Raw genomic sequence first — 27,674 nt, 5'->3', positions numbered from 1 at the left:
CCAGAAAAATGTGTATTTCCACAAAAATCAAGCCAAAAATGATATTTTGACAAAAATGGGTTTATAATGTTATTTTTACCACAAACTAGTCATCAACACAAATTTTGAACAAAATGGAGACTAAAGTGTTATTTTACAAAAATTGGGCCTTACTTCTAAATTTTTGGCGTATTGGGCCAAGAACGTCATTTTTACAAAAGTAGACTTTTTATATCAACTTTGTAAATAATCAAGCTAAAATAAACAAAACAATAGCAAACGGGTTAAAAACAATATTTATATCCTTATTGGGCTTCGAAATAATATACATGTTTAGTGGGCCTTAGTGTCCTTTTACATGTATATTGGGCTTAGGATAGACATTCATATTCCTTTGAGCCTGGAAATAATAGACTCATATAGTGGGCCTTAGTGGTCCACTTACATGTTTATGGGGCCTGGGAATGAGTTTTATATGTGTTCTTCTTTTTATGCTATTTTAGTGAATACTTGAGCCAAAACCAATGATAAACCAACAAACGAATTTAATTTGATCATTTTCTAGGTTATTGGGCCTTAGTGGCCCCTTTTTATGTGTGAGAGGTCATGTATACTATTTATATGTTTATTGGGCCTCATTGACCCATTAACATGTGCGACGGACCTTGGATACTATTTGTCACACCCCAAAACCAAGAACGGCGGAAACGTTCTGGGGCGGAGGACGTCATGTAAGTATCACAACACAGTAAATGTAAATAAGCAAACAACATCATCCATTGCATTAAATATATAATTTTAATACAAGTGTGTTCTGTACATTATAGACACCAAAAATAACGTATATCAAAATAATAAGATGAGTCTTGAATGCGCTCCATCTTCTCAAAAGCTGGCATCGGTACCTGTCTACTGATGACCTGAGAATACAAGTTATTTTGAAAGAGTTTATCAGCATTAAGCTGGTGAGTTCATAAGTATTTTTGTGTCGGTATTTGTCATCCAAATGTTTGAACATGTATAAAGTATAAGTTTGTAAAATGTACGTAAAGATTTGCAATTATTTGTAAAAGTTTGAATCTCTCAGAAAAACCTATATTTTCTATTAAAGTAGCCTTCTACCAAGGCTTAACTGTTTTGTATGCTCATTTGATGTAAAAGTGTGTAATTTCCCAAATGTAACTATCATTTAACAAAATATAGTTTGTACATAAACGTTTAAGTGAGGTTATCACTAAAAATATGTAATGGGTAAATTATTGTAGTACTGTAGCCTTGTATTATAAGAACTACTGCTGTACTAACTACCTTAAACCGGATTTATATTAAGGCATTACGTGATAAATTGCACCATACTATCGACTAGTAACAACGACAAATGAATGGTTGTAATAACGGAATGACGTTTGGCACCCGCAGACCTGCAGGTCCGGCTGTAGCTAGCAGCAAGGTGTAGGATTGTCAATCCAGTATAGATCTATACGCAAACTCACGCTCTCCCTTCAAGAGAATTCTGGTTACAACTCGAACCATGACAGTTAAGTCATGCTCCGATTTAAATCACAATAATAAAGTATTCATGTATATGTACTGTTTCTCGTTCTAGTATATGTATATGTATTGTTTCTAGCATCATTGTACATGTATTGTTTCTAGTATATGTATATGTATTGTTTCTAGCATCATTGTATAAGTATTGTTTCTAGTATATGTATATGTATTGTTTCTAGCATCATTGTATATGTATTGTTTTATGTATTGTGTTACCCCGATGGTAACTAACTATTGATGTACTGATAAATATGAATATGGAAGTACTTTTATGTCTATACATGTATATATGATATATAACTAATGTTGAAACGACCTTCGGATGGTCACCCGAAATCCCACCAGACCACATCTCAGTGCGCGAAAAGGAAATAGGGCGGATGGCCTTCCTAAGCCCTTTAAACATTACTTATATATATATATATATATATATATATATATATATATATACATATATGGGCATGCAATTTATAAGAAGTAAAACAAAGTTTAATAAAAGCATTTGATAAGTAAAAAGAGTTTGTAAAACATTTGAAGTGAAACAGTTTGATAAACAGTTTGAACATTGGTAAAAATCGTTGTTTTCCTAGTTATTAATCACATGTGATTAAATGCAATCACATGTGATTGAAGCAATAACTATAAGTATTTTACTTGTATTCCCCCCCCCCCCCCCCCCCCATAAAGTATTTAAAACATTTAAAATCATTTCAAAGGTTGATTCAAGGGGTATGAACTCACTTGTGGTGAGTCGTTTGAATTGCAGTGTCGGATACCGTGCTAAGTGTCAAACGGAGACTTGTTCACACGTTCGAGCCTAGTTATCATATAATAAGCATATATATAACCAATTATCCACATAATAACTTAAATAAATAAGTTAAGACACTTAGGAAACATGTAAACACTTTTATGAGTGTTTAAGGTTCAAATGGTTGCATCTAAGTTGCTACGGGACAAGGCAAAAGGGTTTGAAACATCAAATGGCCTTGCATAGGAGTTCACCACCCAACAAACCCCACACCTTGGAGTTTACGGACGTAAACTCATGGGTTTATGGCCGTGAACTCCTCAAAGGGTGGTCTTGGGTGTTTTATGGTGCTATCTTGATCCTAGAACACTCCTAGCTTTGTTGGAATAACACATGAAGTAGTTTAAGGCTCTAGAATACCCCATAGTGGAGTTTTCGGCCTAAAGTCCATTCACCATAGAGTTTACGGCCGTAAACTCCTATGGGGTGATGGCTTTTAATTGTTTTGAGGCTCTTACACATCAAGGATGGCTTCCATGAATTTATCTAAGGCTAATAGGGACAAGAGGCACACTTTTGTGCCTTCACTTGGAGTTTACGGCCCAAGATATGTTCCTTGGCCGTAAACTCCTTTCAAGGAGTGATTTTTATGTGTTCTACTCTCCATTCTAGTCCCAAGTACTCAAGGTAAATTGTCTTAAGGCCTAAGGTGTGCTTGGAATGATTTTTACCCTTAGAAAAGGGGTTTACGGCCCAAGATCCTTCCTTGGCCATAAACTCCTATAATTCTATCATTTTGAAGTGTTTTGAAGTCCAAACTAAGCACAAGTATTAGTGGTTAAAGTCCTTAGGCTTAAGGAGGCAAGTTAGGGCATGTTTGACCCTTAAAAAGGGGTTTACGCCCCAAGAAAGTTCCTTGGCCGTAAACTCCTCTAACTTGTTGATTTTGGATGCTTTCTAGTCTATAAAGATCATACACAAGGTCCTTTACACATTGTCTAACACAGAATCGGGACTAGGAAGCCTTAAAGTTCCATTTTGGAGTTTACTCCCCAAGAACGTTCTTGGGCGGTAAACTCACGGATATTGTATTTTGGACATGTAATTGATGCTATAAAGCATATAACAAGTATTAAAACATGTTTAGGAAAGTAGACTCACAATCTGGGATGAAAACCCGAAGATCCGTCAGAGAGAATTGGCTTTTCTCTAGTTGGAATTGTGAATAATGAATTAATTAAATTCAGAAATCTATTTATAGTCCTGGAATATTTTGACAGAAAATATTTTTATTCTAGAAGTCGGACTATAACATTATGAAACTTAAAATGTTTCAAGTTTCACAATTACAGGAGCATCCACTCTCCTGATACGTCCAGAAACGTAAACCCTAATGTACACAAACTTGCTCGGACAAGTCTGAAATTTACAGAAATTGGACTAGCTTTTATTGAATAGATAATGTTCGTACAATGGAAATTTCGGGTTGTCACACTATTTGTGTGCTATTTGGGCGTGTAAATACTTTACATGTGAAATGGGCCTTAGTTGTCCTTTCATATATATTTCGGACCATGTTATATAATTTCATTCCAATTTGGGCCTGTAAATGATTTACATGTTTAGCGATCACTTAGTCATTCACTTACATGGTTCATAGGGTCTGGAATGAGATTATACCTTTTCTTCGCGTAAATTCGATTAAGGATCTAGTGAGTTTTATCGGTTGGCACCTATTAAGTGTACGATCGTAGCCTGTAGTTATAACCAGAGTCTCTTGGAGGGAGAACGGGGATTTGTGTATAGATCTATACGGGGGTGACACCCCACACCTGAGCTGTTCGCTACAGTTAGACTAACTCAGTCTAGGGTGACGAAAACCTTATAATCAAAGTCAAAACCGGCATTCAACGACGCCAAGACAGGTGAATTTGTCATTATTTAGTATGGTTATGATACCTCACTTAGAGAAATTAACGTTATGAAGTTTACGGAAGACCCTTCTCTTTTCTTTTGGATTACTCGGAAACATTCTCGTACTGGTACTCAACCTCGGGGGTTGGTATGGCAACTCTCTCTTTTACAGACAACATCGGGTTGTCTGGGAACATTCTCTTTACATGCTATTTACATTCTCTCTACATTCTCTTTACCTATTTTAGTCAAATAAACAAAAACATACATGCATTAATACAAGATCTGACACAAACATTCTAAACAGTTTTCAGAAAATCTCGGATTTTCTGGTGGTTTCAAAGTTATACAAATCATTTTCACAAACATGCTTATGAACTCACCAACATTTTTATGCTGACCATTTTTCAAAATAACTTGTATTCTCAGGAAACCGTTGAAGCAAGATGAACGAAACAAATTAATGGATATTGTGTTATATTTTGTTTCATCATACTCTTGCTATTTTGGCATGTAATATTCAAATACAATACTCGATGTAAACAATGAATGTTGTTATATTACATGTGTGATGATGATGTTATGTTTCAATTATATTCACTGTAATGATATTTCAAGATGAAGTCACACACAAGCCCCCAGACGTTTCCGCCGTCTAGTTCGGGGGTGTGACAATCACCCTGGAAGGGTGTTATTTGCTTCAGGAAGCGGGGAAACTAGGCCTCAGGTTCATTGTCCCTTTCTGAGTATTGGACCGTGTGGGCAAGGTGGCTTACCGATTGGAGCTGCCATAGGAGCTGAGATAGATTCATAATACCTTTCATGTTTCCCAGATGAGGAAGTGTATACCTGACGAGACAACTGTGGTCCCTTTGGAGGACATTCAGATTGATGATCGTCTAAACTACGTTGAGAAGCATGTGGCAATTATGGACCGGAAGTGAAGACCTTGGTCAAAGTTCAGTGGCAACACCGGAGAGGTTCGGAGTGGACATGGGAACCAAAGTCCGAGATGCGTGAGTAATATCCTGAGCTGTTTCCTGAGGGTGACTTTGAGGGTGAAGTTTGATTCTAGTGGAGGACAGTTATAACATCCATATTTCAAGTACCTTTATCAATTATTGAATCTTTATCAAAAGTGGCATATTTGGTCCCTTTGAGAGAAAAGCTTGCAGTTTTAGTTGTACGCAGGGCGTACATAAGAGTATGCACAACATACTCATGCAACTTAAGAATACAGATGATGAGCTAGTACATTGGGCATATGTGTGGTATGCCAAACATACTAGCCTAGTCTTCAAACCATAGTTTTAAGGGTTGCACATATTTAAAGAGCATTATGACTTCATTTGATCATCCTTATCAGCTACCAGACCCTCCCTAAAACCCTAATCCCGAGTTGTGTTGCTTATGTGAGCTTTTGCAAGATTTTAAGTGTTCTTGGTGCTTGTAGTGGAAGAAGGAGGCTAAAGAAGAAGGAATGGGTGCTAGCAAGCTTGTAGATCCAGAAACCTCTCCTATTTGTCCATCATTTTCAGGTCTAAAGTCTATACGTTGGCAAGATTTTCATTAGATCTTTATGGTTGAAGTTTCATGAACTTTTGTCCTTAATATTGGACCTTTATGAGTTTCTAGCACTCCGGGAAATTGTAGTTGTCCTTTCATGCATTTTAGGACTTATAGATTCATAAAAATGGTTGCTTGATCATCCCTTTTGGCTCATGCATGAGTGACGTAGCTTAGAAGCTGTTAGAAGCTAAATATTGTTGCATTGGGTCCTTCCTAGCCATGCAAAGGCTTACAGAAAACGTCTTTATGGGTTAAGGCATCTTAGATTAGTCAGATCTAAGGTTGGGTTGGTTGTCTTAAAGGATTAAGACACTAAGTGTGTGGAAATAGAGGCAGGCAGAGTACGCGGGCCATAGCTGGTTCTGCCCAATGGATGTTAATTTCGTAGTACGCCTCGCGTAAGAAGTGGTACACTCAGCATACCCGTTGATAGTTGACGTTTGTTGACTTTGACCTTTGGTCAAGATTTAGGGTTTTGGACCATGAGTAGGGAAAATGGTCCTTTTTCCCTTAGAAGATTTGGTTGTGGGATTTGGACTCGCGAATGAGTTTTGAACCTTAATTATTAATTATGGTTAATGATTTTGTTGATTAGGTGGATTCTAAATTCGACAGTTCGGGTGTTAGATTTACTTATCGTCAGTATCAGGTGAGTCTCCTCTCTTATTCTTACCTATGTATTACAATAGTTGTATATGTAATGATCAGTTGTGTCTAGCTGTTATGATTATGTTATGCTATTTATATGTGACTGATGCTGCTGACAATCTCCAGGGTTGCTGAAAACCCACAAGACATGTTGTTAGCCCACTGGGACCGCTGATAGTCCCTATGGTTGCTGATAACCCATAGTTGTTTATTTATGCTGTGTTGTATGTGGTATCTTGGGGAACTCACTAAGCTTTGTGCTTATAGTTGTTAATTTGTATGTGACAGGTACTTTTGAGGACCGCATGAAGGTGAAGGTCTGATTGTACACACTTGCTGAGAGATTTACTACTGGGACATGTTTATGAACTCTGATATGTATGATACTGGTTATGTTGGATAATTATGTATTTGATAACTTGTCTTGTGAAACCTTACTTTTGGTAAATTACAAATGAAAATTTTAGGCTAAAATTTAAGGTGTTACACCTACCATCCCTAGATGGATGGCCAAATAAAGGCCGTTAAATGTTGCTTAGAATCTTATTTACATGCATTCTCAGACGAGGAACCACATACATGGCAATGATACCTCTATCTTGCAGAGTTTTGGTATAATATAAGCTTACATTCCTCCATTAAGATGAACCCATTTAAAGTAATGCACTGAAGAGACGCCACAACTATACATGGATATACACTATAAAGCAACTCTAGTGCATCAATTGACACTTCCTTAGTAGAGCACAAGAACCTCATTAATCTTTTAAACGAATCTATTCAGAGGGCATGCGAGAAGATGACCCACCATACAAATAAGAAACGATATCACAAAGAACTCAAGTAGGTGATTTAGTCTATCTCAGGCTACAAACCTACCCCCATACATCAGTTGAAAATTATGACTATCACAAACTCTCCAAACGATTTTTCAGGCCATATAAAATTCTTGAGTGTAATGGAGTCGTATCCTATCGCCTCTACCTTCCACCACTTTTCAAACTCATTGTGTATTCCACGTTTCGCTATTGAAATCAAGCTACACTAAAAAATGGCTAGAAGAAATTTCACCAAAATGGCTTATCTATGAACCAAAACCAACATATACTCCTAAACATATCTTGCATACCCGTACTTCTGCTACATTTCAAACTCAAGTACTCATCAAATGGGCCAATCGAGACCTCTTAGAATATATATGGGAAGACAGTAGCGAACTGGAACAAAGATTTCTAATGTCATGGATGAGGTTGTTTCTTACGAGAGGGTATTGATATGACCCACATACAACCCAACCAATAATTACTAGTAACAACTAGCCCAAAGATCCATCTTCTGCCCAAACACAATGTGAAAAAGTTGTCCGGATTTTTGGATTGATTCCCACATGATTACTTAGTCAAAGTTATTGTGATCTTTCATTTATTTTCTGCATGGACATTCCCATTATTAGGTTAAAGTTTCATAATTTCACCTATGATCTCCAAGATTTATGTTAGCACTTCGTTTTCAATGTATTTAAGTTTCATATTGCATGAATGGAAAAACATCAAAAATTGACCGGGTCTCTATTTTTATTTTTCGTACTCTTAGGAGATTCACCATGTCAAATAGCTCTTATCATTGACGATATGATTTTATAATAAGAAACAATTACAAATATCGGCGAAATTTACTAAACATTAGATGCATTATAGTTTTTTTTGAACAAATTACTGAAATCGTCCCTATGGTTTGCCCAAATTTCCCTAGGTTTTGATTTTCTTTCGTAGTAAGACCCTTGCCGACTTAAATTGACTATTTTGCGCATATTGCTATTTTTAATAATATCTTTTAGTTCTTTTTTATTAATTAATTTATTATTATACAAATAACATAATTCATTCCCCACCATCACCACCAAATGTCATTACCATCTATCAACTACCACCATTGGAAACCTCCTAGCCACCGGAAACCACCACCGGTGACCGGCAACCACCACCTACCTGCCACCATCAGAAAAGTGAAATAAATCTAGAAAAATCTATCTACAACCAAAACTGTTGATGAATTAAGAAAACCAAAGCTGATGCAGATTTAAATAAATCTGAAGCAAACACCAAACACCACTCTGCCCACCATTGGAAAACCATGACCCACATCTCTAACCCTAACATATAACTCAAATCCAAGATCTCACCCTTGATTGTTCTTCCCGCATATTATCAGAACTCAGACGACTAGAGCACCACTGTATACTAGATCTGTTTCCACTACCACTATGAAGTCAATACCGCCACCTAGAGCCACCATAATGGGATCCAAATTTGTTGTGACCACCACTACCATCGACCAGTGCCAAACATACCTTATTCAGGAAGGCAATGAACAAGTATATCAGGACAAGAGGGAAGGAAAATGAAGTATATAGAAATCGACATCGGGAAACCCTTTACAGAACAAACAATGGCGACAAAAAAGGTTTCTAACGTGAGAGCTTCCAACACGATCCGGTGGTTCCATGGGGTTTTAATGGATTCCGTCACTGGCAATCTGGTGCTTCCAACACGATCTGGTGGTTTTGATGGTTGCGATTGATGGCTTCGGTGGTGGTGGTTTTGAAACTGAAAAAAGAAAATAGTAAGGGTATTATAGTCATTTCTTATTAAATAGAGACCTACAACGTAACAAAATAAAAACTTAAAAGATGACACGAGTGAAAATAAAAAGTTAAGACACTAAACATAAAATTTTGGTAAACTATAGGAACAATTTCAATAATTTATTCTTTTACTAGTTTATAACCCGTGAGAATTACGGTTATAAAATTAATCAAACTTTTATAGTAAAAACTCAAAATTATTAATAAGTTATTTTAAATATATTATCAATTTAAGATATATTTTTTATTAATTATGTGAAATTATAATCATTGATTCAAATAAATATATAGAATTAATTTTTAATATATATTAAATATTTTTTATTTGTAAATTAATAAAAACAATAATTTAATATTTAAAATTGAATCACATTAATAAGGTGGTCTAATAAATTTAAAATGAAAAAATAATAGATTGATAAGTGACACTGATAAATTTTTTATTAGTATAGAGACTATTTAAAGGACATTTTACTTCTTTTGAACTAAGTTCGACTAATTGGGCCGGCTCATTGAGGGCCTTCATGAATGGTAATCTTTTTAAGCCTATTTCCCTCATTCAAAATACATGGCAGGTGAAATACAATTGGGGGCTCGTGCCCCCATATCTTAGAGAGTGCGTCCGCCCGTCGCCTACTTCTCCTTTCATTTTCCTTCTCCTATCTCCATCTCCAGCTTCGAATTAACGCCTCCACTGATTCTACTACTTCAAAATTGGTACTTTTAGTTTTCTCCTCCACCTTCTCCGATTTCAAGCATTTTATCTTCGAAATTGGTACTTTTAGTTTACCCCTCCACCTTCCCCGATATCATGCAATTTGGTTTTTGTTTTTGCGTGTCTGATACTTTTATCAGTATATTGAGATTGTTACAGTACTGTTTGGATTGTTTCAGACATGCATGGATTAATTCAGAAATGCTCTAGAATTTTTAGAAAATTGGGGTTTTAATCTGTTGCTGTTTATGAGTTTTAAGCACTTAATTTTCAAAAAATTTAGAGATTTATTGTGTTCGGGTTTAAATCTTAGTAGCTTTACTGTGTAATTTGTTTCAGATTTTTTAGATTGTTTCAGAAATGTTTGGGTTTTAATCACGTATATAGTTGTAGAAATAACCCTTCTGTTCACCCCATATTTATACTAGAAAACGTTGAGAAATTAATGTTTCTCATTCTTACATCATTCTTTTGAAGCTTTTGAAGTATTCATGGAAATCGGATCTTGCATTAAAGTTCAAAATGGCAGCTGTCCAACATCATACTTAACTCGTGCAAGTTACCTCCATGAACAATCTTATTCAATCCAAAATCGCACTTCAACTCCTTCATCTTATGTGACACTTCCTCGCAAAAATTGCACTTGCAAAGCAACATTAAAGGAGGCCAATAGCAAGATTGAATCCGTAGAAAAGGTAAACCCTTTTCCTAATTCCTCTTAGTTTATATATTTACTATAATTTCTACGTATGCTTCTTGTCTACATTTCTTGAAAAGTTACATATAATTTCAGGTAAAAGTGAAGCCTTCTGAATTTTCTTCTGAGATCGAGCTCTCGAGTTTAACTGCTATAAGCCCCTTAGATGGGCGTTATAGGAATAAAGTCAAAGATTTATCCCACTATTTGAGTGAATATGGTCTTATCTACTATCGCACCCTGGTTGAGGTATCATTCTGAATAAACAAAATCCAATTCACAATATAATAATTTGTTTTGATGTTTTACTTTTTTTATACCTTAGGTAAAGTGGCTACTAAAGCTCTCACAGATTCCTCAAGTATCTGAAGTTCCAAGCTTTAGCAATGAATCCCAAAAGAAATTACAAGAACTAATTGATGGATTCAACAATGGTGATGCAATGCAAGTAAAGAATATCGAGAAAATAACTAATCATGATGTGAAAGCAGTTGAGTATTTTCTTAAAACAAAGAGTCAAGAAGATCCACAGATAGCTAAGGTCAGGAGTGTCAGTGTATCTTTTAGGGTTTAATGCAAGAAATAACAACATTTTACTCTAAAAAACGTACAGGTGCTTGAATTTTTTCATTTTGGATGTACATCAGAAGACATAAACAACCTTGCTCATGGTCTAATGCTTAAGGAATCATTAAACTCAGTTATTCTTCCAGTGATGGATGATTTAATTAATGCAATATATACCATGGCAAAAGCCAATGCTCATGTTCCTATGCTTTCTCGCACTCATGGACAGGTAAACTTTTTTTTTGAAACATAAAAATCTATAAAATTAAAAGGGTAATTAATAATTTACTTTGTATGTTGTTATATAGCCAGCTTCACCTACAACTTTAGGGAAGGAAATGGTGATATTTGCAGAAAGATTAAGCAGAGAAAGACGCGATATTTCAAAAGTAGAAATATTAGGGAAATTTGCAGGAGCAGTTGGTAATTACAATGCACATGTTGTGGCATATAATGATGTAAATTGGCCAAAAATTGCAGAGGAATTTGTAAACTCTCTTGGATTAAGCTTTAATCCACATGTAACACAGGTATTCCTTAATCTTTAATTATAATTTATAAAATAAAAATCTATATTTGTATTCTGTAGTTGCTTACAATGTTTCTAAAACAACCCTATTTGTGATGCAGATTGAATCTCATGATTACATGGCAAAACTTTTCCATTCATTTATTCGATTTAATAACATCTTGCTTGATTTTGATAAAGACATATGGGGGTATATCTCTGTTGGATACTTCAAACAGGTGGATTTTCAAGAATCTTTGTGTGATAATTTTGACTACTTCTTAAAATCGATTTTGGGCTATTGATTGACATTTTAAAAATACTGTGTAGGTGACTAAGGCTGGTGAAATTGGGTCATCGACTATGCCTCACAAAGTCAACCCCATTGACTTTGAAAACAGTGAAGGAAATCTTGGGATTGCTAATGCAGTTTTAGACCATTTAAGCATGAAGTTACCTATTTCACGGTGGCAGGTATATAGATTTATGAGTAAATTGCAAAAATCGGTCCCTGTGGTATTCCAAAGATTGCAGTTTGAGTCCATTTTGTTTTTTCATTTGTATGGTCAGTCCAAAGTTGAAACTTCCATGCAGATCTGGTCTCTCGAGTTAACTGCCATCTAAAAAAAACTCAAATTGCACTTTTTGGGATACCACAGGGACCAATTTTGCAATTTAATGAAAAAATGGACTCAAACTGCACTTTTTGGGATAACATAGGGACCAAAATTTCAATTTAATGGAAAAATGGACTTAAACTGCAGTTTTTGAGATACCACAGGGACCAATTTTGCAATTTAATGAAAAAATGGACTCAAACAGCACTTTTTGGGATACCACAGGGACCAGTTTTGCAATTTAATGAAAACATGGACTCAAACTGCACTTTTTGGGATAACATGGGGACACAATTTTCAATTTAATGAAAAAAGGTACTCAAACAGCACTTTTTGGGATACCACAGGGACCAGTTTTGCAATTTAATGAAAAAATGGACTCAAACTGCACTTTTTGGGATGCCACAGGGACCAATTTTTCAATTTAATGAAAAAATGGACTTAAAGCACTTTTTGGGATATCATAAGGACCAATTTTGCAATTTAATGAAAAATGGACTCAAACTGTACTTTTTGGGATACCACAGGGACCAATTTTGCAATTTACTCTAAATTTATCATGTATATATATATATTTTTGAGTAAATTACTGAAATCGTCCCTATGGTTTGGTAAAAATTGCATGTTTGGTCCCTAAACGTTTTTTTTGCACTCGCATCGTCCCCGGGGTTTGATTTTGTTTTGTTTTTCGTCCCTATGGTTTGGTCAAAATTATGCGTTTGGTCCCTAACTTTATGTAGGTAAGGGACGAAAAACGCAATAAAATCAAACCACAGAACGATCCAAGTGCAAAAAAAAAAGTTAGGGACCAAACTTGCAACTTGACCAAACCATAGGGACGATTTCCGTAATTTACTCTATATTTTTTTAGGATTGACCCTCTATTTTCATTAAAATTACAGCGTGACTTGACTGATTCTACTGTTTTGAGAAACATTGGTGTGGGATTGGGTTATTCACTTCTGGCCTACAAGAGTGCATTAGTTGGAATCGGGAAGCTTCAGGTAATAAAATGATTAAACTTGTGGTTCATTTTATTTTATTTTATATTATTAGGTTAAGATTTTAATATTTTAATTGTGTGGTAGGTGAATGAAGCTGCCTTAAACAAGGATCTGGACAACTCGTGGGAGGTTCTTGCTGAACCGATACAGACAGTATGTATCTGAATCTGGCTTTCAAATTTTATATCATAATTGAAAATAGTTTTTATTTATTTATTTATTTTTGTGTTTGTGTGTAGGTGATGAGAAGATATGGTGTTGAGGAGCCTTATGAGAAACTGAAGGAGCTTACGAGAGGAAGAGTGGTTGATAAAGAGAGGATTACTGAATTCGTTAAAGGGTTGGAAATACCGGTTGAAGCAAAAACAGAGCTTTTAAAGTTGACACCACACAATTATGTTGGAGTTGCCTCTCAATTGGTGGAGGAGGCGTGTTTTAGGGCTAATAATAAATAGGTTGATTTTATTCGGTTTGTTGAGGCTGTTTGTTTGTGAAATTGGATGCTTTTAAACCTCCTTTAACATGCATGAACAGGAGCAATGGATGCGATAATGAATTCCTAGGTGAGTTCTTTTTGTTAACATCAATTAATCAAATTCAAACAATGCATTCATCACTACCACTAACATATTCCCCCTAGAAATGATACTAGTTAATAATCATAATTGTTTATTACCATGAAGCGTTTTTCTAAACCATAAAACGAATCAACTATTCATTTTTATAAGCTTCCGTCTCAAATACAAATCAGTTTATTACAAATGGAGTAATTGATAAGGGATGATATAGTTAATAAACCCGAATTCTTCTCACACCCTTTAGATAACATCTTTCAGTTTCCGTTTTCATCTAAATCACATATATTGACAAACCTGGTAGTTAATCGATATTACTTCACCTTTTAACCAAGTGAAAATTGACAGTAATAGATATATTCACCTTTTAGTTGGGGGAAAACTTAAAGTAGCATAAATATAAATGTATGCTCACTCCTTTTATATATATATATATATATATATATATATATATATATATATATATATATATATATATATATATATATATATATATATATATTAAACATCACCCAATGGAACTTAACTTCAACTTCCGTCAACTGTTAAATGATGAAGGGGTATAACAGTAAATTTTGCAGACACATTTTTTTCTCTAAAAATCATCTTATCACTAAATCATCAATTCTTAATATCAATCACATAATCGTATCATTCAGTCTTCAAAAATCATTCAATATCATCATAAAGTTCCTATTTTTATTGAATCTATTATCAAATTAATCGCAATCTTCAAATTGAAAGAAAACTATTGAAACAGATCATCAGTTCATATCTTCATAAATACAAGACGTAATCCTCAAATCGAAGAAACAAGCACATCACATTCATCAATGCAATTCAAGAGAGCATTTGAAAATTGAATCAAAATCAATTTTCATAAATGATGTCGAATTCAAAAGAAATTGACGAGTCGATCGCAACTGATACTATTGTAGCTAAAATCAATTCATCTCGTAACGACGAACAAATCGATTCAATTTCTTTGACTTCTGAAGAACTTCAAAATACAATTCGTATTGAAGGTACAAATATATAATTCGTTTTAATACAATTCGTAATTCGTATCTGGGTGCTGGTCTCCCCTTCGGTCGTTTCGATCGGATACTGACTAGCATATTTGGGTGCTGGTCTCCCCTTCGGTCCTTTCGACTGGATACAGACTAGCATATCTGGGTGCTGGTCTCCCCTTCGGTCCTTTCGACCGGATATTGACTAGCATATCTGGGTGCTGGTCTCCCCTTCGGTCCTTTCGACCGGATATTGACTAGCATATCTGGGTGCTGGTCTCCCCTTCGGTCCTTTCGACCGGATACCGACTAGCATATATGGGTGCTGGTCTCCCCTTCGGTCCTTTCGACCGGATACCGACTAGCATATATGGGTGTTGGTCTCCCCTTCGGTCCTTTCGACCGGATACTGACTAGCATATCTGGGTGCTGGTCTCCCCTTCGGTCCTTTCGACCGGATACTAGGGACTATTTCACCCCTACCACTACTACATAACACGTATCACATAATCTATTTAGCATGGCTGGGCATGACTGCCCATTCGGCCCTATCGACCGGTAACCTAGGGACTATCTCCCCTACTATCGCTAGCACATAGCATCAGATCGTACAAACACATAAACATAACACAGGTAGTGGCAACCCTAGATGAATATCACAGAGACAATCATCTAATCATACAATTCCTACTAGTGGGCCGACATTGTGGCCTTAGACCCACCGCTACTGGAAGGTAACTCACCTCAAAGTAGCTGCTGAAAGTCTGCTTGCTGAGCGCCTGACTGCTGAACCGGAACTCCCCGGCTACAATTTCCATAAACACTAAGTCAGATACTGATAACTAATCTTAGGGTAAAATAACTATTTTACCCCCCGTTCAAAGTCAACATCCTAGTCAAAGTTAACTTCCTGGTTGACCAGACTCGCCGAGTTGGCTCGCCAACTCGTCGAGTCCCTTCCATCAGTTCTAGTTCTACACCCGTTTCTACTCGTCGAGCTTAGCGAAGACTCGACGCGTTTTTCGTCGATGCATACATACTAAGTCTAAGTTCATCTGACTCGCCGAGTTGAAGAACAACTCGTCGAGTCTAAGGCAATCTTCATCGGACTCGCCGAGTTGCTCATCCAACTCACCGAGTCCACGACTATCTTCATAGGACTCGCCAAGTCCATCGTTCTACTCGCCGAGTTCATTCAGTCCTTTTTCTATACAGACCTGATTTGAGCAATGCAGCGGCTCCAAACCACAGATCTAGGCTTCTAGGGCATGCTTATCACGTAAAGTTGCAAACTTTACGTTCATGCATAGCTTTAGAGGCTTCAAATGTCCAAACTAAGCTCTTAATGGGGTTCTAAGCTCAAGAGGGACCTTAATCACCAATATGACCAAAACTTAACACTTCAAGAAGGTAATGAGAGTCCAGATCTGAAGTATAACCCAACCATAAGGTTTCTCTTCAAGGATTTTGGGTTTTAGGGCTTAAAAGTAACAATTTAGGGACAAACAAGATCTAGTAGATCAATAACCAAGATGGAAACTTTATTACCAGAATGGATGACCACAAATGAATGTGTTCAGGATCTAAGTCCCTTTCCTTGACCTCTTCAACTTCTCCCTTCTTCCACTTGCTCCAAAGTGCACCAAAAGTCCCTTCACAAGGCAACAATCACTCAAACTTACCAATGGAGACTAGGGTTTTCGATAAGGAATGCTATGAGGGTGATGGGGGCTGAGATGGGGCTGTAAGGACGTTTAAATAGGGTGCAAACCCTAAGGATTAGGGTCTCCTCCTGATTGGCCTACTCGCCGAGTCCAGGCGTGGACTCGCCGAGTAAATCACTTAAAGCCCGCATCCACTCGACATCTACTCGGCGAGTTAGGGCTACAACTCGCCGAGTAGCTCTTCCCAAAAGAACAGTTAATCAAAAATAAATACATACTAGGAACGGGGCGTTACAATTCTCCCCCACTTATCTTAGACTTCGTCCTCGAAGTCTGCTGTCTCTAGAAACAACTCGGGGTAGTGCTCCTTCATCTCCTCCTCCGCCTCCCATGTCCACTCCGAACCCTTCCGGTGCTGCCACTGCACCTTCACCAACTGAACCACCTTGTTCCTCAAGGTCTTCGCCTTTCGATCTAAGATCGCAACTGGTCTCTCGATATAATTCAGGTTGCTAACAACCTGAATATCCTCCAAGGTTACAACTGCTTGCTCGTCCACCAAACACTTTCTCAACTGAGAAACATGAAAAGTGTTGTGGATCTGGCTAAGCTCTGCTGGAAGATCCAATCGATAGGCGGCCCAACCCACCTGGGCCAAAACCCTAAAAGGACCAATGAACCTGGGGCCCAACTTGCCCCTCTTCCGGAACCTAATGACACCCTTCCAGGGTGATACCTTCAGGAGGACCATGTCACCCACCTGAAACTCCAAGTCTGAACGCCTCCTGTCGGCGTAACTCTTCTGCCAACTCTGCGCAGTCTGCAGTCTACTACGAACCTGCTGGATCAACTCTGTCGTCTTGAGCACCACTTCGGTGCTCCCAATGACACCCTGACCGACCTCGCCCCAATAAATCGTGGTCCTGCACTTTCTCCCGTAAAACATCTCGAAAGGAGGGCGGTCAATACTCGCATGGTAACTGTTGTTATACGAAAATTCTGCTAACGGAAGATACGTATCCCAACTGCCGCCGAAATCTAGCACGTATGCCCGCAACATATCCTCAAGAGTCTGGATGATCTGCTCACTCTGACCATCCTTCTGCGAGTGGAAGGCAGTGCTAAGATGAAGACGAGTGCCCAACTCATCATGAAACTTCTTCCAAAACCTGGAAGTAAAACGCACATCTCTGTCTGAAGTCACTGCATTGGCACCCCGTGCCGCGCCACTATCTCCCTGATGTAGATGTCGGCCAACTTCTCATCCGAGATGCTCTCCTGAATTGGAATAAAATGGGCGCTCTTGGTCAATCGATCCACAATGACCTATATAGAACCCACTCCTCACGTGGTACTGGGAAGCTTCGTGATAAAATCCATTTTAATATCCTCCCACTTCCACAACGGGATTTCCAATGGCTGCATCTTGCCGTGCAGTCTCTGATGTTCGGCCTTGACCTTCCTGCAGGTCAAGCATCGCTCGACGTACCAAGCCACATCCTGCTTCATGCAGGGCCACCAATAGTCCAGATGAAGATCCCTATACATCTTCGTCGCCCCGGGATGAATGGAGAATCAGGATTTGTGCGCCTCCTCCATCAAAATCTAGCGCACGCCTCCGAGGTATGGCACCCATACCATGTGGTGTAATGTCAATAATCCCCTGCTGTCATAGTCGAAGGAGGAAACCTGACCCACTATGCGCTCACTCTTCCGATGTTCCTCCTTCAGGGCCTCCTGCTGGGCCTCCCGAATCCGCTCCAAAAGCGAAGTCACCACTATCATCCGCATGCAAATATCCCTGATAGGTGCCGCCTTATGGCTAAGCGCATCGGCCACCACATTGGCTTTCCCTGGGTGGTAAAGGATCTCGCAATCATAATCCTTCACCACATCAAGCCACTGACGCTGCCTCATGTTCAAATCGGCTAATCCATGAGGTACCTGAAACTCTTGTGGTCCGTGTAAATGGTACACCGAACCCCGTAGAGGTAATGCCGCCAAATCTTGAGGGCGAAGACCACCGCCCCCAACTCTAAATCATGCGTCGAGTAGTTCGCCTCATGAGGCTTCAACTGCCTCGAAGTGTAGGTTATGACGTGCCCTTTCTGCATCAGCACCGCGCCCAACCCCGAAATGGACGCGTCACAATATACCACAAAATCCTCTACGCCCTCTGGCAGGGCTAAGATTGGCGCCTCGCACAATCTCTGTCTCAGAGCCTCGAATGCTGCCTGCTGCTCAGGCCCCCATCGAAAGACTACGACTTTCTTAGTCAACTGTGTCAGGGGTACGGCTATCTTGGAGAAGTCCTGAATGAATCTCCGATAGTATCCCGCTAAACCCAGGAAACTCCGAATCTCGGATGGAGACTTCGGAACCTCCCAGCTCATCACGGCCTCTATCTTGGCAGGGTTGACCAGTATACCATTCTGGTTGACAAGGTGCCCAAGGAATTGCACCTCGCGCAACCAGAATTCGCACTTGGAGAACTTAGCGTACAAGCTCTCCCTCCTTAGAGTCTCCAAAACCTCTCTCAGATGCTCCTCGTGCTCCACCTGCATCTTGGAATAAACCAATATATCATCAATGAAAACTATCACAGATCGATCCAGCATTGGTCTGCATACGCGGTTCATGAGGTCCATGAACACGACAGGAGCATTGGTGAGCCCGAACGGGATCGCCACAAACTCATAATGGCCATAACGCGTCCGAAACGCGGTCTTCTGCACATCCTCCTATCTGACCCTCATCTGATGATAACCTGAATGCAAATCGATCTTGGAGAACCAAGATGCTCCCTGCAACTGATCAAAGAGGTCGTCAATCCTCGGGAGCGGGTAATGGTTCTTCACCGTTACCTTGTTCAGCTCCTGATAATCTATACACATCCAATGCGACCCGTCCTTCTTTTTCACAAACAGGATCGGGGCTCCCCAGGGTGAACTGCTCGGTCTAATGAATCCTTTTTCTAACAGCTCATGTAGCTGTGTAGACAACTCCTGCATCTCAGGAGGAGCCAACTGATACGGTGCCTTGGCTATCGGAGCCGCACCAGGAACTAGGTCGATCTTGAACTCTACCTGTCACTTCGGAGGTATTCCAAGAAGCTCCTCCGGGAATACATCAGCGTAGTCTCGCACCACTAGAACCTTGTTCACCGTCGCCTTACCCGCCTCCCGGGTATCCACAACATACATGACATATCCCGCACAACCCTGCTGAAGGTAGCTCCTAGTTCTCGCTGCTGAACATACCGTAGGTCCACGCTGTGGCCTCTCGCCATAGATCACCAACTCTCCCCCACTTGGGGTCCTGATTCACACTAGCTGCTGTGCACAATCTATCACCGCCCCATTAGGGCTCAACCAATCCATGCCTATAATCACCTTGTTCCCACGCAACGGAATGGGAACCAAATCCACCAAGTAGCGCTCCTCGAATAACCTCAGAACACAATCTATGAACACCGATGATGCCCGCACCGATCGATCATTGGCGATCTCTACCTCTGAAGAGCAATCCAACATGCCTGAAGACTCAGAAAACTTCTTGCTAAGTGCAAGAGAAACAAACGATCGTGTGGCACCCGAGTCAAACAACACCTGAACAGGGATACCGTTCACATGGAACGATCGTAAGGCATATACACAGAGCACATATCAATAACATAACAACATGAATATGAAATAGAGGGAAAGAATCATACCCATCACCACATCGGGTGTGGAGCGTGCCTCCTCGGTAGTCAACTGAAACGCTCGGCTCCTCACCATTGGAGCTTCTGCCTTGCCCTGTCGGCCATCCGTGATCCGCAGGATCGCTGGAGCTGGCGCCTTTACTGGCACCGATGCTGCTGTCAACTAGGGGCAACTGGCCCTTTTGTGGCCCCTCTGGTTGCAATGGAAACATAGCAACTCGGATGTCTGTATCATAGGCGCAGGGGTGGTACAATCCCTGCTAAAGTGCCCTGACTTGCCGCACTTATAGCAGCCTGACGATCCCGACTTGCACGCTCCCTCGTGCGCCTTGCCGCATCTCCTGCAGCGGCCCCACCCCTATCGTCGAGTCTAAGGCAATCTTCATCGGACTCGCCGAGTTGCTCATCCAACTCGCTGAGTCCACGACTGTCTTCATAGGACTCGCCAAGTCTATCGTTCTACTCGCCGAGTTCATTCAGTCCTTTTTCTATACAGACCTGATTTGAGCCATGCAGCAGCTCCAAACCACAGATCTAGGCTTCTAGGGCATGCTTATCACGTAAAGTTGCAAACTTTATGTTCATGCATAGCTTTAGAGTCTTCAAATGTCCAAACTAAGCTCTTAATGGGGTTCTAAGCTCAAGAGGGACCTTAATCACCAATATGACCGAAACTTAACACTTCAAGAATGTAATGAGAGTCCATATCTGAAGTATAACGCAACCATAAGGTTTCTCTTCAATGATTTTGGGTTTTAGGGCTTAAAAGTAACAATTTAGGGACAAACAAGATCTAATAGATCAATAACCAAGATGGAAACTTTATTACCAGAATGGATGACCACAAATGAATTTGTTCTGGATCTAAGTCCCCTTCCTTGACCTCTTCAACTTCTCCCTTCTTCCACTTGCTCCAAAGTGCACCAAAAGTCCCTTCACAAGGCAACAATCACTCAAACTTACCAATGGAGGCTAGGGTTTTCGATAAGGAATGCTTTGAGGGTGATGGGGGCTAAGATGGGGCTGTAAGGACGTTTAAATAGGGTGCAAACCCTAAGGATTAGGGTCTCCTCCTGATTGGCCTACTCGCCGAGTCCAGGCGTGGACTCGCTGAGTTTATCACTTAAAGACCGCATCCACTCGACATCTACTCGGCGAGTTAGGGCTACAACTCACCGAGTAGCTCTTCCCAAAAGAACAGTTAATCAAAAATAAATACGTACCAGGAACGGGGCGTTACATGGGAGTTGATTATTAATGAATTCAACCTCGAAGATAAAAGATGGTTCAATGATATGTTCGAATTACGTGACAAATGGATACCTGCATACTTCAGTGACACTAGAATGTCTGGATTGATAAAAACCACTTCAAGATCAGAAATCATGAATTCCTTCTTCAACACTTACTTGAAATCTAGAAATTTACTTTTACATTTCATGATGAACGTTGACATAGCAATTCAAAAACAAAGAAATACACAAAAGGAGCTTGATCATCAAACAAAGAAGGCGGTATATACATTTATTTCACTGCAACCAATAGAAAAACATGCTGCAAAAGTTTATACAAGTACATTGTTTTATGAATTACAGAAAGAAATCTACAAAGGCTCCTGGTACTGTCAATACAAACATATTGGAACAAAAAACAGATGAGAGTTATACAAAGTGGAACAATTGAACAAAAACAGTGATCTAAAAACAAAATTTGAGGTAATATATTCTTATTTTAAATTTTGATGAATCAAAACGTAATATACAACAATTTTCAATTATGATTGTAAAACACTTAATGCTTTAATTTTATTTTGAACAGGTAGAAATAAAACTTCCAATAAATGATGTAAAATGAACTTGTGAACACTTTAACCGCTTTGGGACTTTGTGCAGACATGCATTCAACATACTCATGAAACATGGAATTAAGGAAATACCTGAACAATACATTGAGAATCATTGGAGAAAGGATGTGATATCAAGGCATTATCACTTTGGTAGGCATGTGTATGATACAGGAGACAATGAAATTAACAGACCTGTCAATCAAGCATACTACAACTTTGAAGCATGTTTGGAATACGTAAGAAAAAATAAAGACAAAATGGATTTGTTTGTTAAGAAAATAGAAAGCATGCTGAAGGAATACGAGAATGATCCTACAAATTAATTGCAAAAAATAGGACAAATGTTGAAGAGGTAGGAAAGCTTATGGGCATTTCTATTCCAAAAGACATTGACATCAATGTTCCAAATGTTCAAAACAATAAAGGAAGTGGAAAGAAAAATATAATTCAAAGTGAAGCAAATATAGCATATAAAAATTCAAACAAGCAAACAAGAAGATACTCAGGATGTGGAGAAAGGGCTCCTTGTAACTTACGTACATGCCCAATAAAACTTGCAGCAGAATAATCATCAAAAGCTACATATATAATTACTAGTTTAATCAGTAATGAATAATTCATGATTTTTTTCTAAATAATATACTTTTTGTTTGGTACACTTTACTCTTTTTATAAAACAAAATTTACTTTGATAATTCTTTCTTTGATTTTATTAGTAGTACAATATATCATTTTTCTTGAATTTTTGCTATCTTAAACCTTCTTCTATCTAACTTTATGTCTTTTATGATTACAAAAGTATATAATCACTTATGATTAAACAAAACATATGAAGTGGTATTACATAATCATTTATAATTATACAAATAAAAATAATTATGTAATCTGTTAACTGCTATTTAATACATACAATCATTTATGATTAAATATAAATAACATCTAAGTTCTACTACAAAACTCATTACATATAACCATATACAATATTCATATGTATAATCATAAAGGATTATGTAACCACTTCATATGTTTTGTTTAATCATAAGTGATCAAAAATATGATTACATATAAATAACATCAAATTTCTACTACAAAACTCATTACATATAACGATATACAACAACATTGTTTCTAACAAATATACAACACTGTTCATAAAAAATATAAACATAACAATATCCATCTAAAAAATCAAATTCTAATCACCCATCATAGAATAACATCAAACATGATAAAATCTTCAATAACAAATAATTTCACAAGTCTCAAATATCACGTTCCCCATTTTTGATGATTATTGTTCTTCATATTCCTAGCTAGATTTTCATACAGATTGTAGCTGACTCCAAGAACACTTCCACCATTACTTAGAAAGATTATCTTCATTGAACATACAAAATCTTTACTACATATCTGATGTAGAGAAATTTTGTTCATTAAAAAGAAATCTTCTTTAAATGAACAACATCCCTCTACTTCAAAGATATTTAGTAAAGATCTAATATGTTCAATGAAGATAAAGTTTTTAAGTAATGGTGAAAGTGGCATTCTCGGAGTTAGCTATAATATATATATGAAAATCTAGCTACAAAGAAAAGAACAAGAATCTTGAAAAAAGGGGAACATGTTATTAGATACAACAAAATTAGTTCTTTTAGACTTATAGACTCCATATTTTACCTGAAACAAAATGGAAGTTATTTACATCATAAATAAGTAATGATGATATATAAAAAATTTAAATTAAAAATTGAAGAAATTAATAAACAAAACTAACCATTTGGAAGTATAAGGACTCATATTTGAACAAATATAAGGGGTAGCACGAGGCTACACTATATGACTGTCCCAATCTGTTTTCATTTATAAAGAAAAGATTCTTCACTACAAACACTAAAAAACAAAACTAAAATCTTACAAAGATAAGATTTTGCATGGTGATGTATTCCATGCACTAAAGATAAGATCACTTATCAAGAAAAAGATATAATAAATTATAATGTGCTGTACAACATATATAATCATTTATGATTACAAAAACAGAAAAAAATAATCGATACAATCACTAATGATTACATATAAACAACATATAATCAGTACTAAAAGCATAATTACATATAAAAATATAACATAATCACTTATGATTAACATTCAATAACATAATTCAAACAAACAAACTTACATAATAAAATCCACCAAAATACATATTAACTTGTTTTCCTTCACCATGTTTTCCATCACCATAAAAACAAACATTCTTCACAATATCCATAACATACATAACATAAACAAACTTGTTCTTATAACATCATCCATTTACTTCTAAAATAAGAAAATATTCAATCAAAAATAATTCGACAACATTCTTTCTATATTCCATTGAGCATCATATGTATGCTTACCACAAATCTTTTGATCAACTTTTTGATATTCATACACAACTTTCAACACATCACCACGCTTTGTATTAATCTCAGAAGTTAAAATTGCTGCCGCATATTCATTCTCAACTTTTCCATAATTTTTTCTTAAGAACCACCTTCTTTTGGAAGACCACATTTCCATTTAGAACCTTTTTCTCCAAAATAACTCTCCATATGTCTCATAGCAAAAATAACACAATCCACTTTGTTATAAACTGTCCTCCATGGCATTATCAATCTTACTGGTGTAAGATTTTTATCAGCCATTTTATTTGCTTTAACATGATTGATCTCTTTTAGATACTTCAAAAAAAAAACTTTTTCTGAAAATCATATATGATTTCACATTAGAAAAATATAAGTATAATAATTATAAAACATATCATATATGATTTCAGAATTAAATTATAAATATGATTTGAAACTTACAAGTGGTTTAAAAACTGCACCATACTTATCATCAAAATCAACATCATCTGCACCATTATTAATAACCTTGAAAGCACATTTCTTCAGATTGATAACAATAAGATATATGTGCTTTTGCTTCAAAATAGGGAAAAATACCTAACATCAACATGCACCAGAAACACTGCGAGAGAAGTTCTCCTTGAAAACTTTATATTTTCCAGTTTCATTCAAATGATTATATTCGAATGACAAAGTCTGTAATATAAAAAATCAGAAATGATTATATAATAAAATGTAAAATATTTAATAAAAAAATTATTAATGATTATAAAAATATAAAAAGAAAAGAATAAAATAAAAACTTACAGTGTCAACATTCATGAACAATCTGAGTGGAGAATTAACAACATCTCTGAATTTTTCTTCATGAGTTAGTATATGAGACCATGAATCAAGAACACTTACATGCAAATATGTTTTTTATAAAGACTTTCATAATTAGCTCTAAAACCCATAACATCTATTTCCATAAGCAAGACAATATCAATGTATATATTTATTTAAATGTCATTAAAAATAAAAAATTATAATTATAAAAATAAAAAAATTATATTTAAAAAAATTACCCTGGATTTCCTTGAAGGCTGAAAAGCCTTTCACAAACCACATTTTCTACTTGTGTCAAACTTAGTTTAAAATCAATTAACCTTTCCTTAAAAAGTGACTTATAAACATAAGAAAATTTTATTTCTCTCTTTCCTTTGACATCTACTACTGATGTTCCTTCTTCATTTATATCTTTAGGTTTGACAAAAATTGGTTTTGATGGTCCTTCTAATGTACCCAAAAGGGGTGCAAAAGAAAAAGGACTAGCATCAATAACATCAACATTTGGAATAACACACTCTGGACCAGCACTTGATTTCTTCAAATAAGATCTATCCTTAATCTTATTCTTTGTCATCCGTTCAGAAGAACGTTGACTCTGAGATGACTTATTGGAACCTTTAGAATCTTGAATAAATCCAAGACTAAAACTTGGAACAAAAAACTTCTCAAATTTCCCTTCCACATTGTCCTTTTTCAGTGACTAAGTCTCTGTAAGCCCCAAATCTGCTTGTGTATCAATCAGATCCGTTTGATGGTACGAAATCCCAATCAAGCGGATGATGCCATATCAAAATAGAAGAGAAGAAGAAGAATAATAATATGAATATATGATGTATTCAAGATTAGAATGATGAACAATACACAAGATTTACACACACTTGAACCTTCTCTCATTTATCTCTCTAGAACACCTTAGAATACACACACTTAAGCTCCTCTCGCTTTCTCTTGGCCGTGAACTCTCTTCTGTTCATCAATCCCTCCTCACCCACCTAATATATATATATATATGTGTATATATATATATATATATATATATATATATATATATATATATATATATATATATATACTTGAGGAACATGGGTCGAAAATGAGTTCACATCCGTAAACACCCATTGGGACATAAACACTTTTCGGTCTTAGACGAAAAATTACAATTGCCCAGAAAAGCAAAGTATAAACCATAATTTAAACCCAACAATCTCCCCCTTGGTTTATAGCTTTCTTTTTTAATTGACTCAACAAACTTCCCCTAAAAAGGTAGCTGGCTATTCTTTTCAATCTTCATTTGGAGTTTGGCTTCAACATTAATCTTCGATTTCTTCACAGCTTCAAGATGAACATATAAATCTTAAATAAATGACATCATATCGAGCAGTTAGGCTTTTCTACAGAATTTGACATTGAATGCACATTGAGTGAGGAGGCTTCATGTAGAGATTCTTTAAAATTGGCGCTTCCAGCTTGAGAATCTTCAGAGATAACAGAGAGAACGAATCTTCTGGATCACTTTAGCAGGTACAAAGATAACAACAAACTGATTGAGGAGGCTTCAATGTAATCCATCACATAATCTTCAATTGCAGCTTCACCTTGCTTCTGGGGTTGATGGATTGAATGTTGAAAGAATAGTCTTCATTTCTTGCTCCTTCGAATGAGAATTCTTCGATGATCACGGACGAAGCCTTGGCTCGAAATTTTCAACATAGACTCCATGAGTTTCATCTACATCTGAATTCACTTTTCAAGACAAAACAAAACTAAAAGGAAATTTAGCACACAATATTTTTGGATTTTTCATATTTTCTGAAAAATAAAATTGAAACAAAAATATTTTTGGATTTTTCAAATTTTCTAAAAAAATAAAAAATAAAACAAAAATAACACTATTTTTGGATTTTTGGTTTTTCTGATTTTTGTTTGGTTTTAAAATTTTTAATTCTCCCCTAAATTTGTGCATAGAGGAAAACTATGAACAAATTTAACAAAAACAAAAATATTTGACTAAATATAAGACATTTCTGGGATCAAAGTTGTGACAGTCTTAACTTTGTTTATCAGTACCTTCAACTTCATGAATAGATCTGGTCAATTGCCGGTATTGTAGTCCAGTTAAACACGATGAATATCGACAATTTTTTCTAAATAAACCATTTAGCTGACGACAATCGCGAGTATTGTTGTCCACTTAAATCAAGCAGCGAGATCTACTGGCTACCTCTTAAATGGTTCAATTTTAGTTGCACTAGAACGTGTTGCCCACTTCCTAATATACCCTGGTTATCAAGAACTTCCTAAGAAATCCTTACTTTAGGTGAGTAAACAATTATTAAGGAGGAAGACATATTTAGAGATAGATGCATATATTGTGTCCCAAGTCGGATCTCTTTCAATCACGCAGAGGGGACAACATATGATTAACAAAGATTGAGGGATTGAGAGGTAGAGTGTTGCATATGCTGTGTCCCAGGTCGGATCTTCCAATCAC

At 37.0% G+C, this 27,674-nt stretch overlaps 1 protein-coding gene across 3 annotated transcripts; it reads left to right on the top strand.

Annotated features, from left to right (window-relative positions):
- Positions 1 to 9,612: 9,612 nt before the first annotated feature.
- On the top strand, positions 9,613 to 13,745 carry LOC145004814 (uncharacterized). 3 transcript variants are annotated; one of them, XM_078963815.1, is made up of 11 exons: positions 9,613 to 9,773; positions 10,258 to 10,466; positions 10,565 to 10,717; positions 10,794 to 11,009; positions 11,082 to 11,264; positions 11,344 to 11,565; positions 11,666 to 11,782; positions 11,874 to 12,017; positions 13,063 to 13,164; positions 13,249 to 13,317; positions 13,404 to 13,745. In XM_078963815.1, the coding sequence occupies exons 2-11, from the start codon at positions 10,263 to 10,265 to the stop codon at positions 13,617 to 13,619; spliced, it is 1,626 nt and encodes a 541-aa protein (XP_078819941.1). In that variant the 5' UTR covers positions 9,613 to 9,773; positions 10,258 to 10,262; the 3' UTR covers positions 13,620 to 13,745. The 3 variants fall into 3 exon arrangements, with proteins under 3 accessions (XP_078819941.1, XP_078819939.1, XP_078819940.1); XM_078963813.1 differs by having other exon boundaries at positions 10,249 to 10,466; XM_078963814.1 differs by having other exon boundaries at positions 9,613 to 9,831; positions 10,249 to 10,466.
- The last annotated feature ends 13,929 nt before the right edge of the window (positions 13,746 to 27,674 follow it).

This window comes from Lactuca saligna, chromosome 7 (genome assembly GCF_052625555.1).
Source record: "Lactuca saligna cultivar CGN05327 chromosome 7, ASM5262555v1, whole genome shotgun sequence".
NCBI classification, from domain to species: Eukaryota; Viridiplantae; Streptophyta; class Magnoliopsida; order Asterales; family Asteraceae; genus Lactuca; species Lactuca saligna.
Note: the sequence above shows the minus strand (reverse complement) of the source record. Positions and strands in the feature narration are given on the sequence as shown.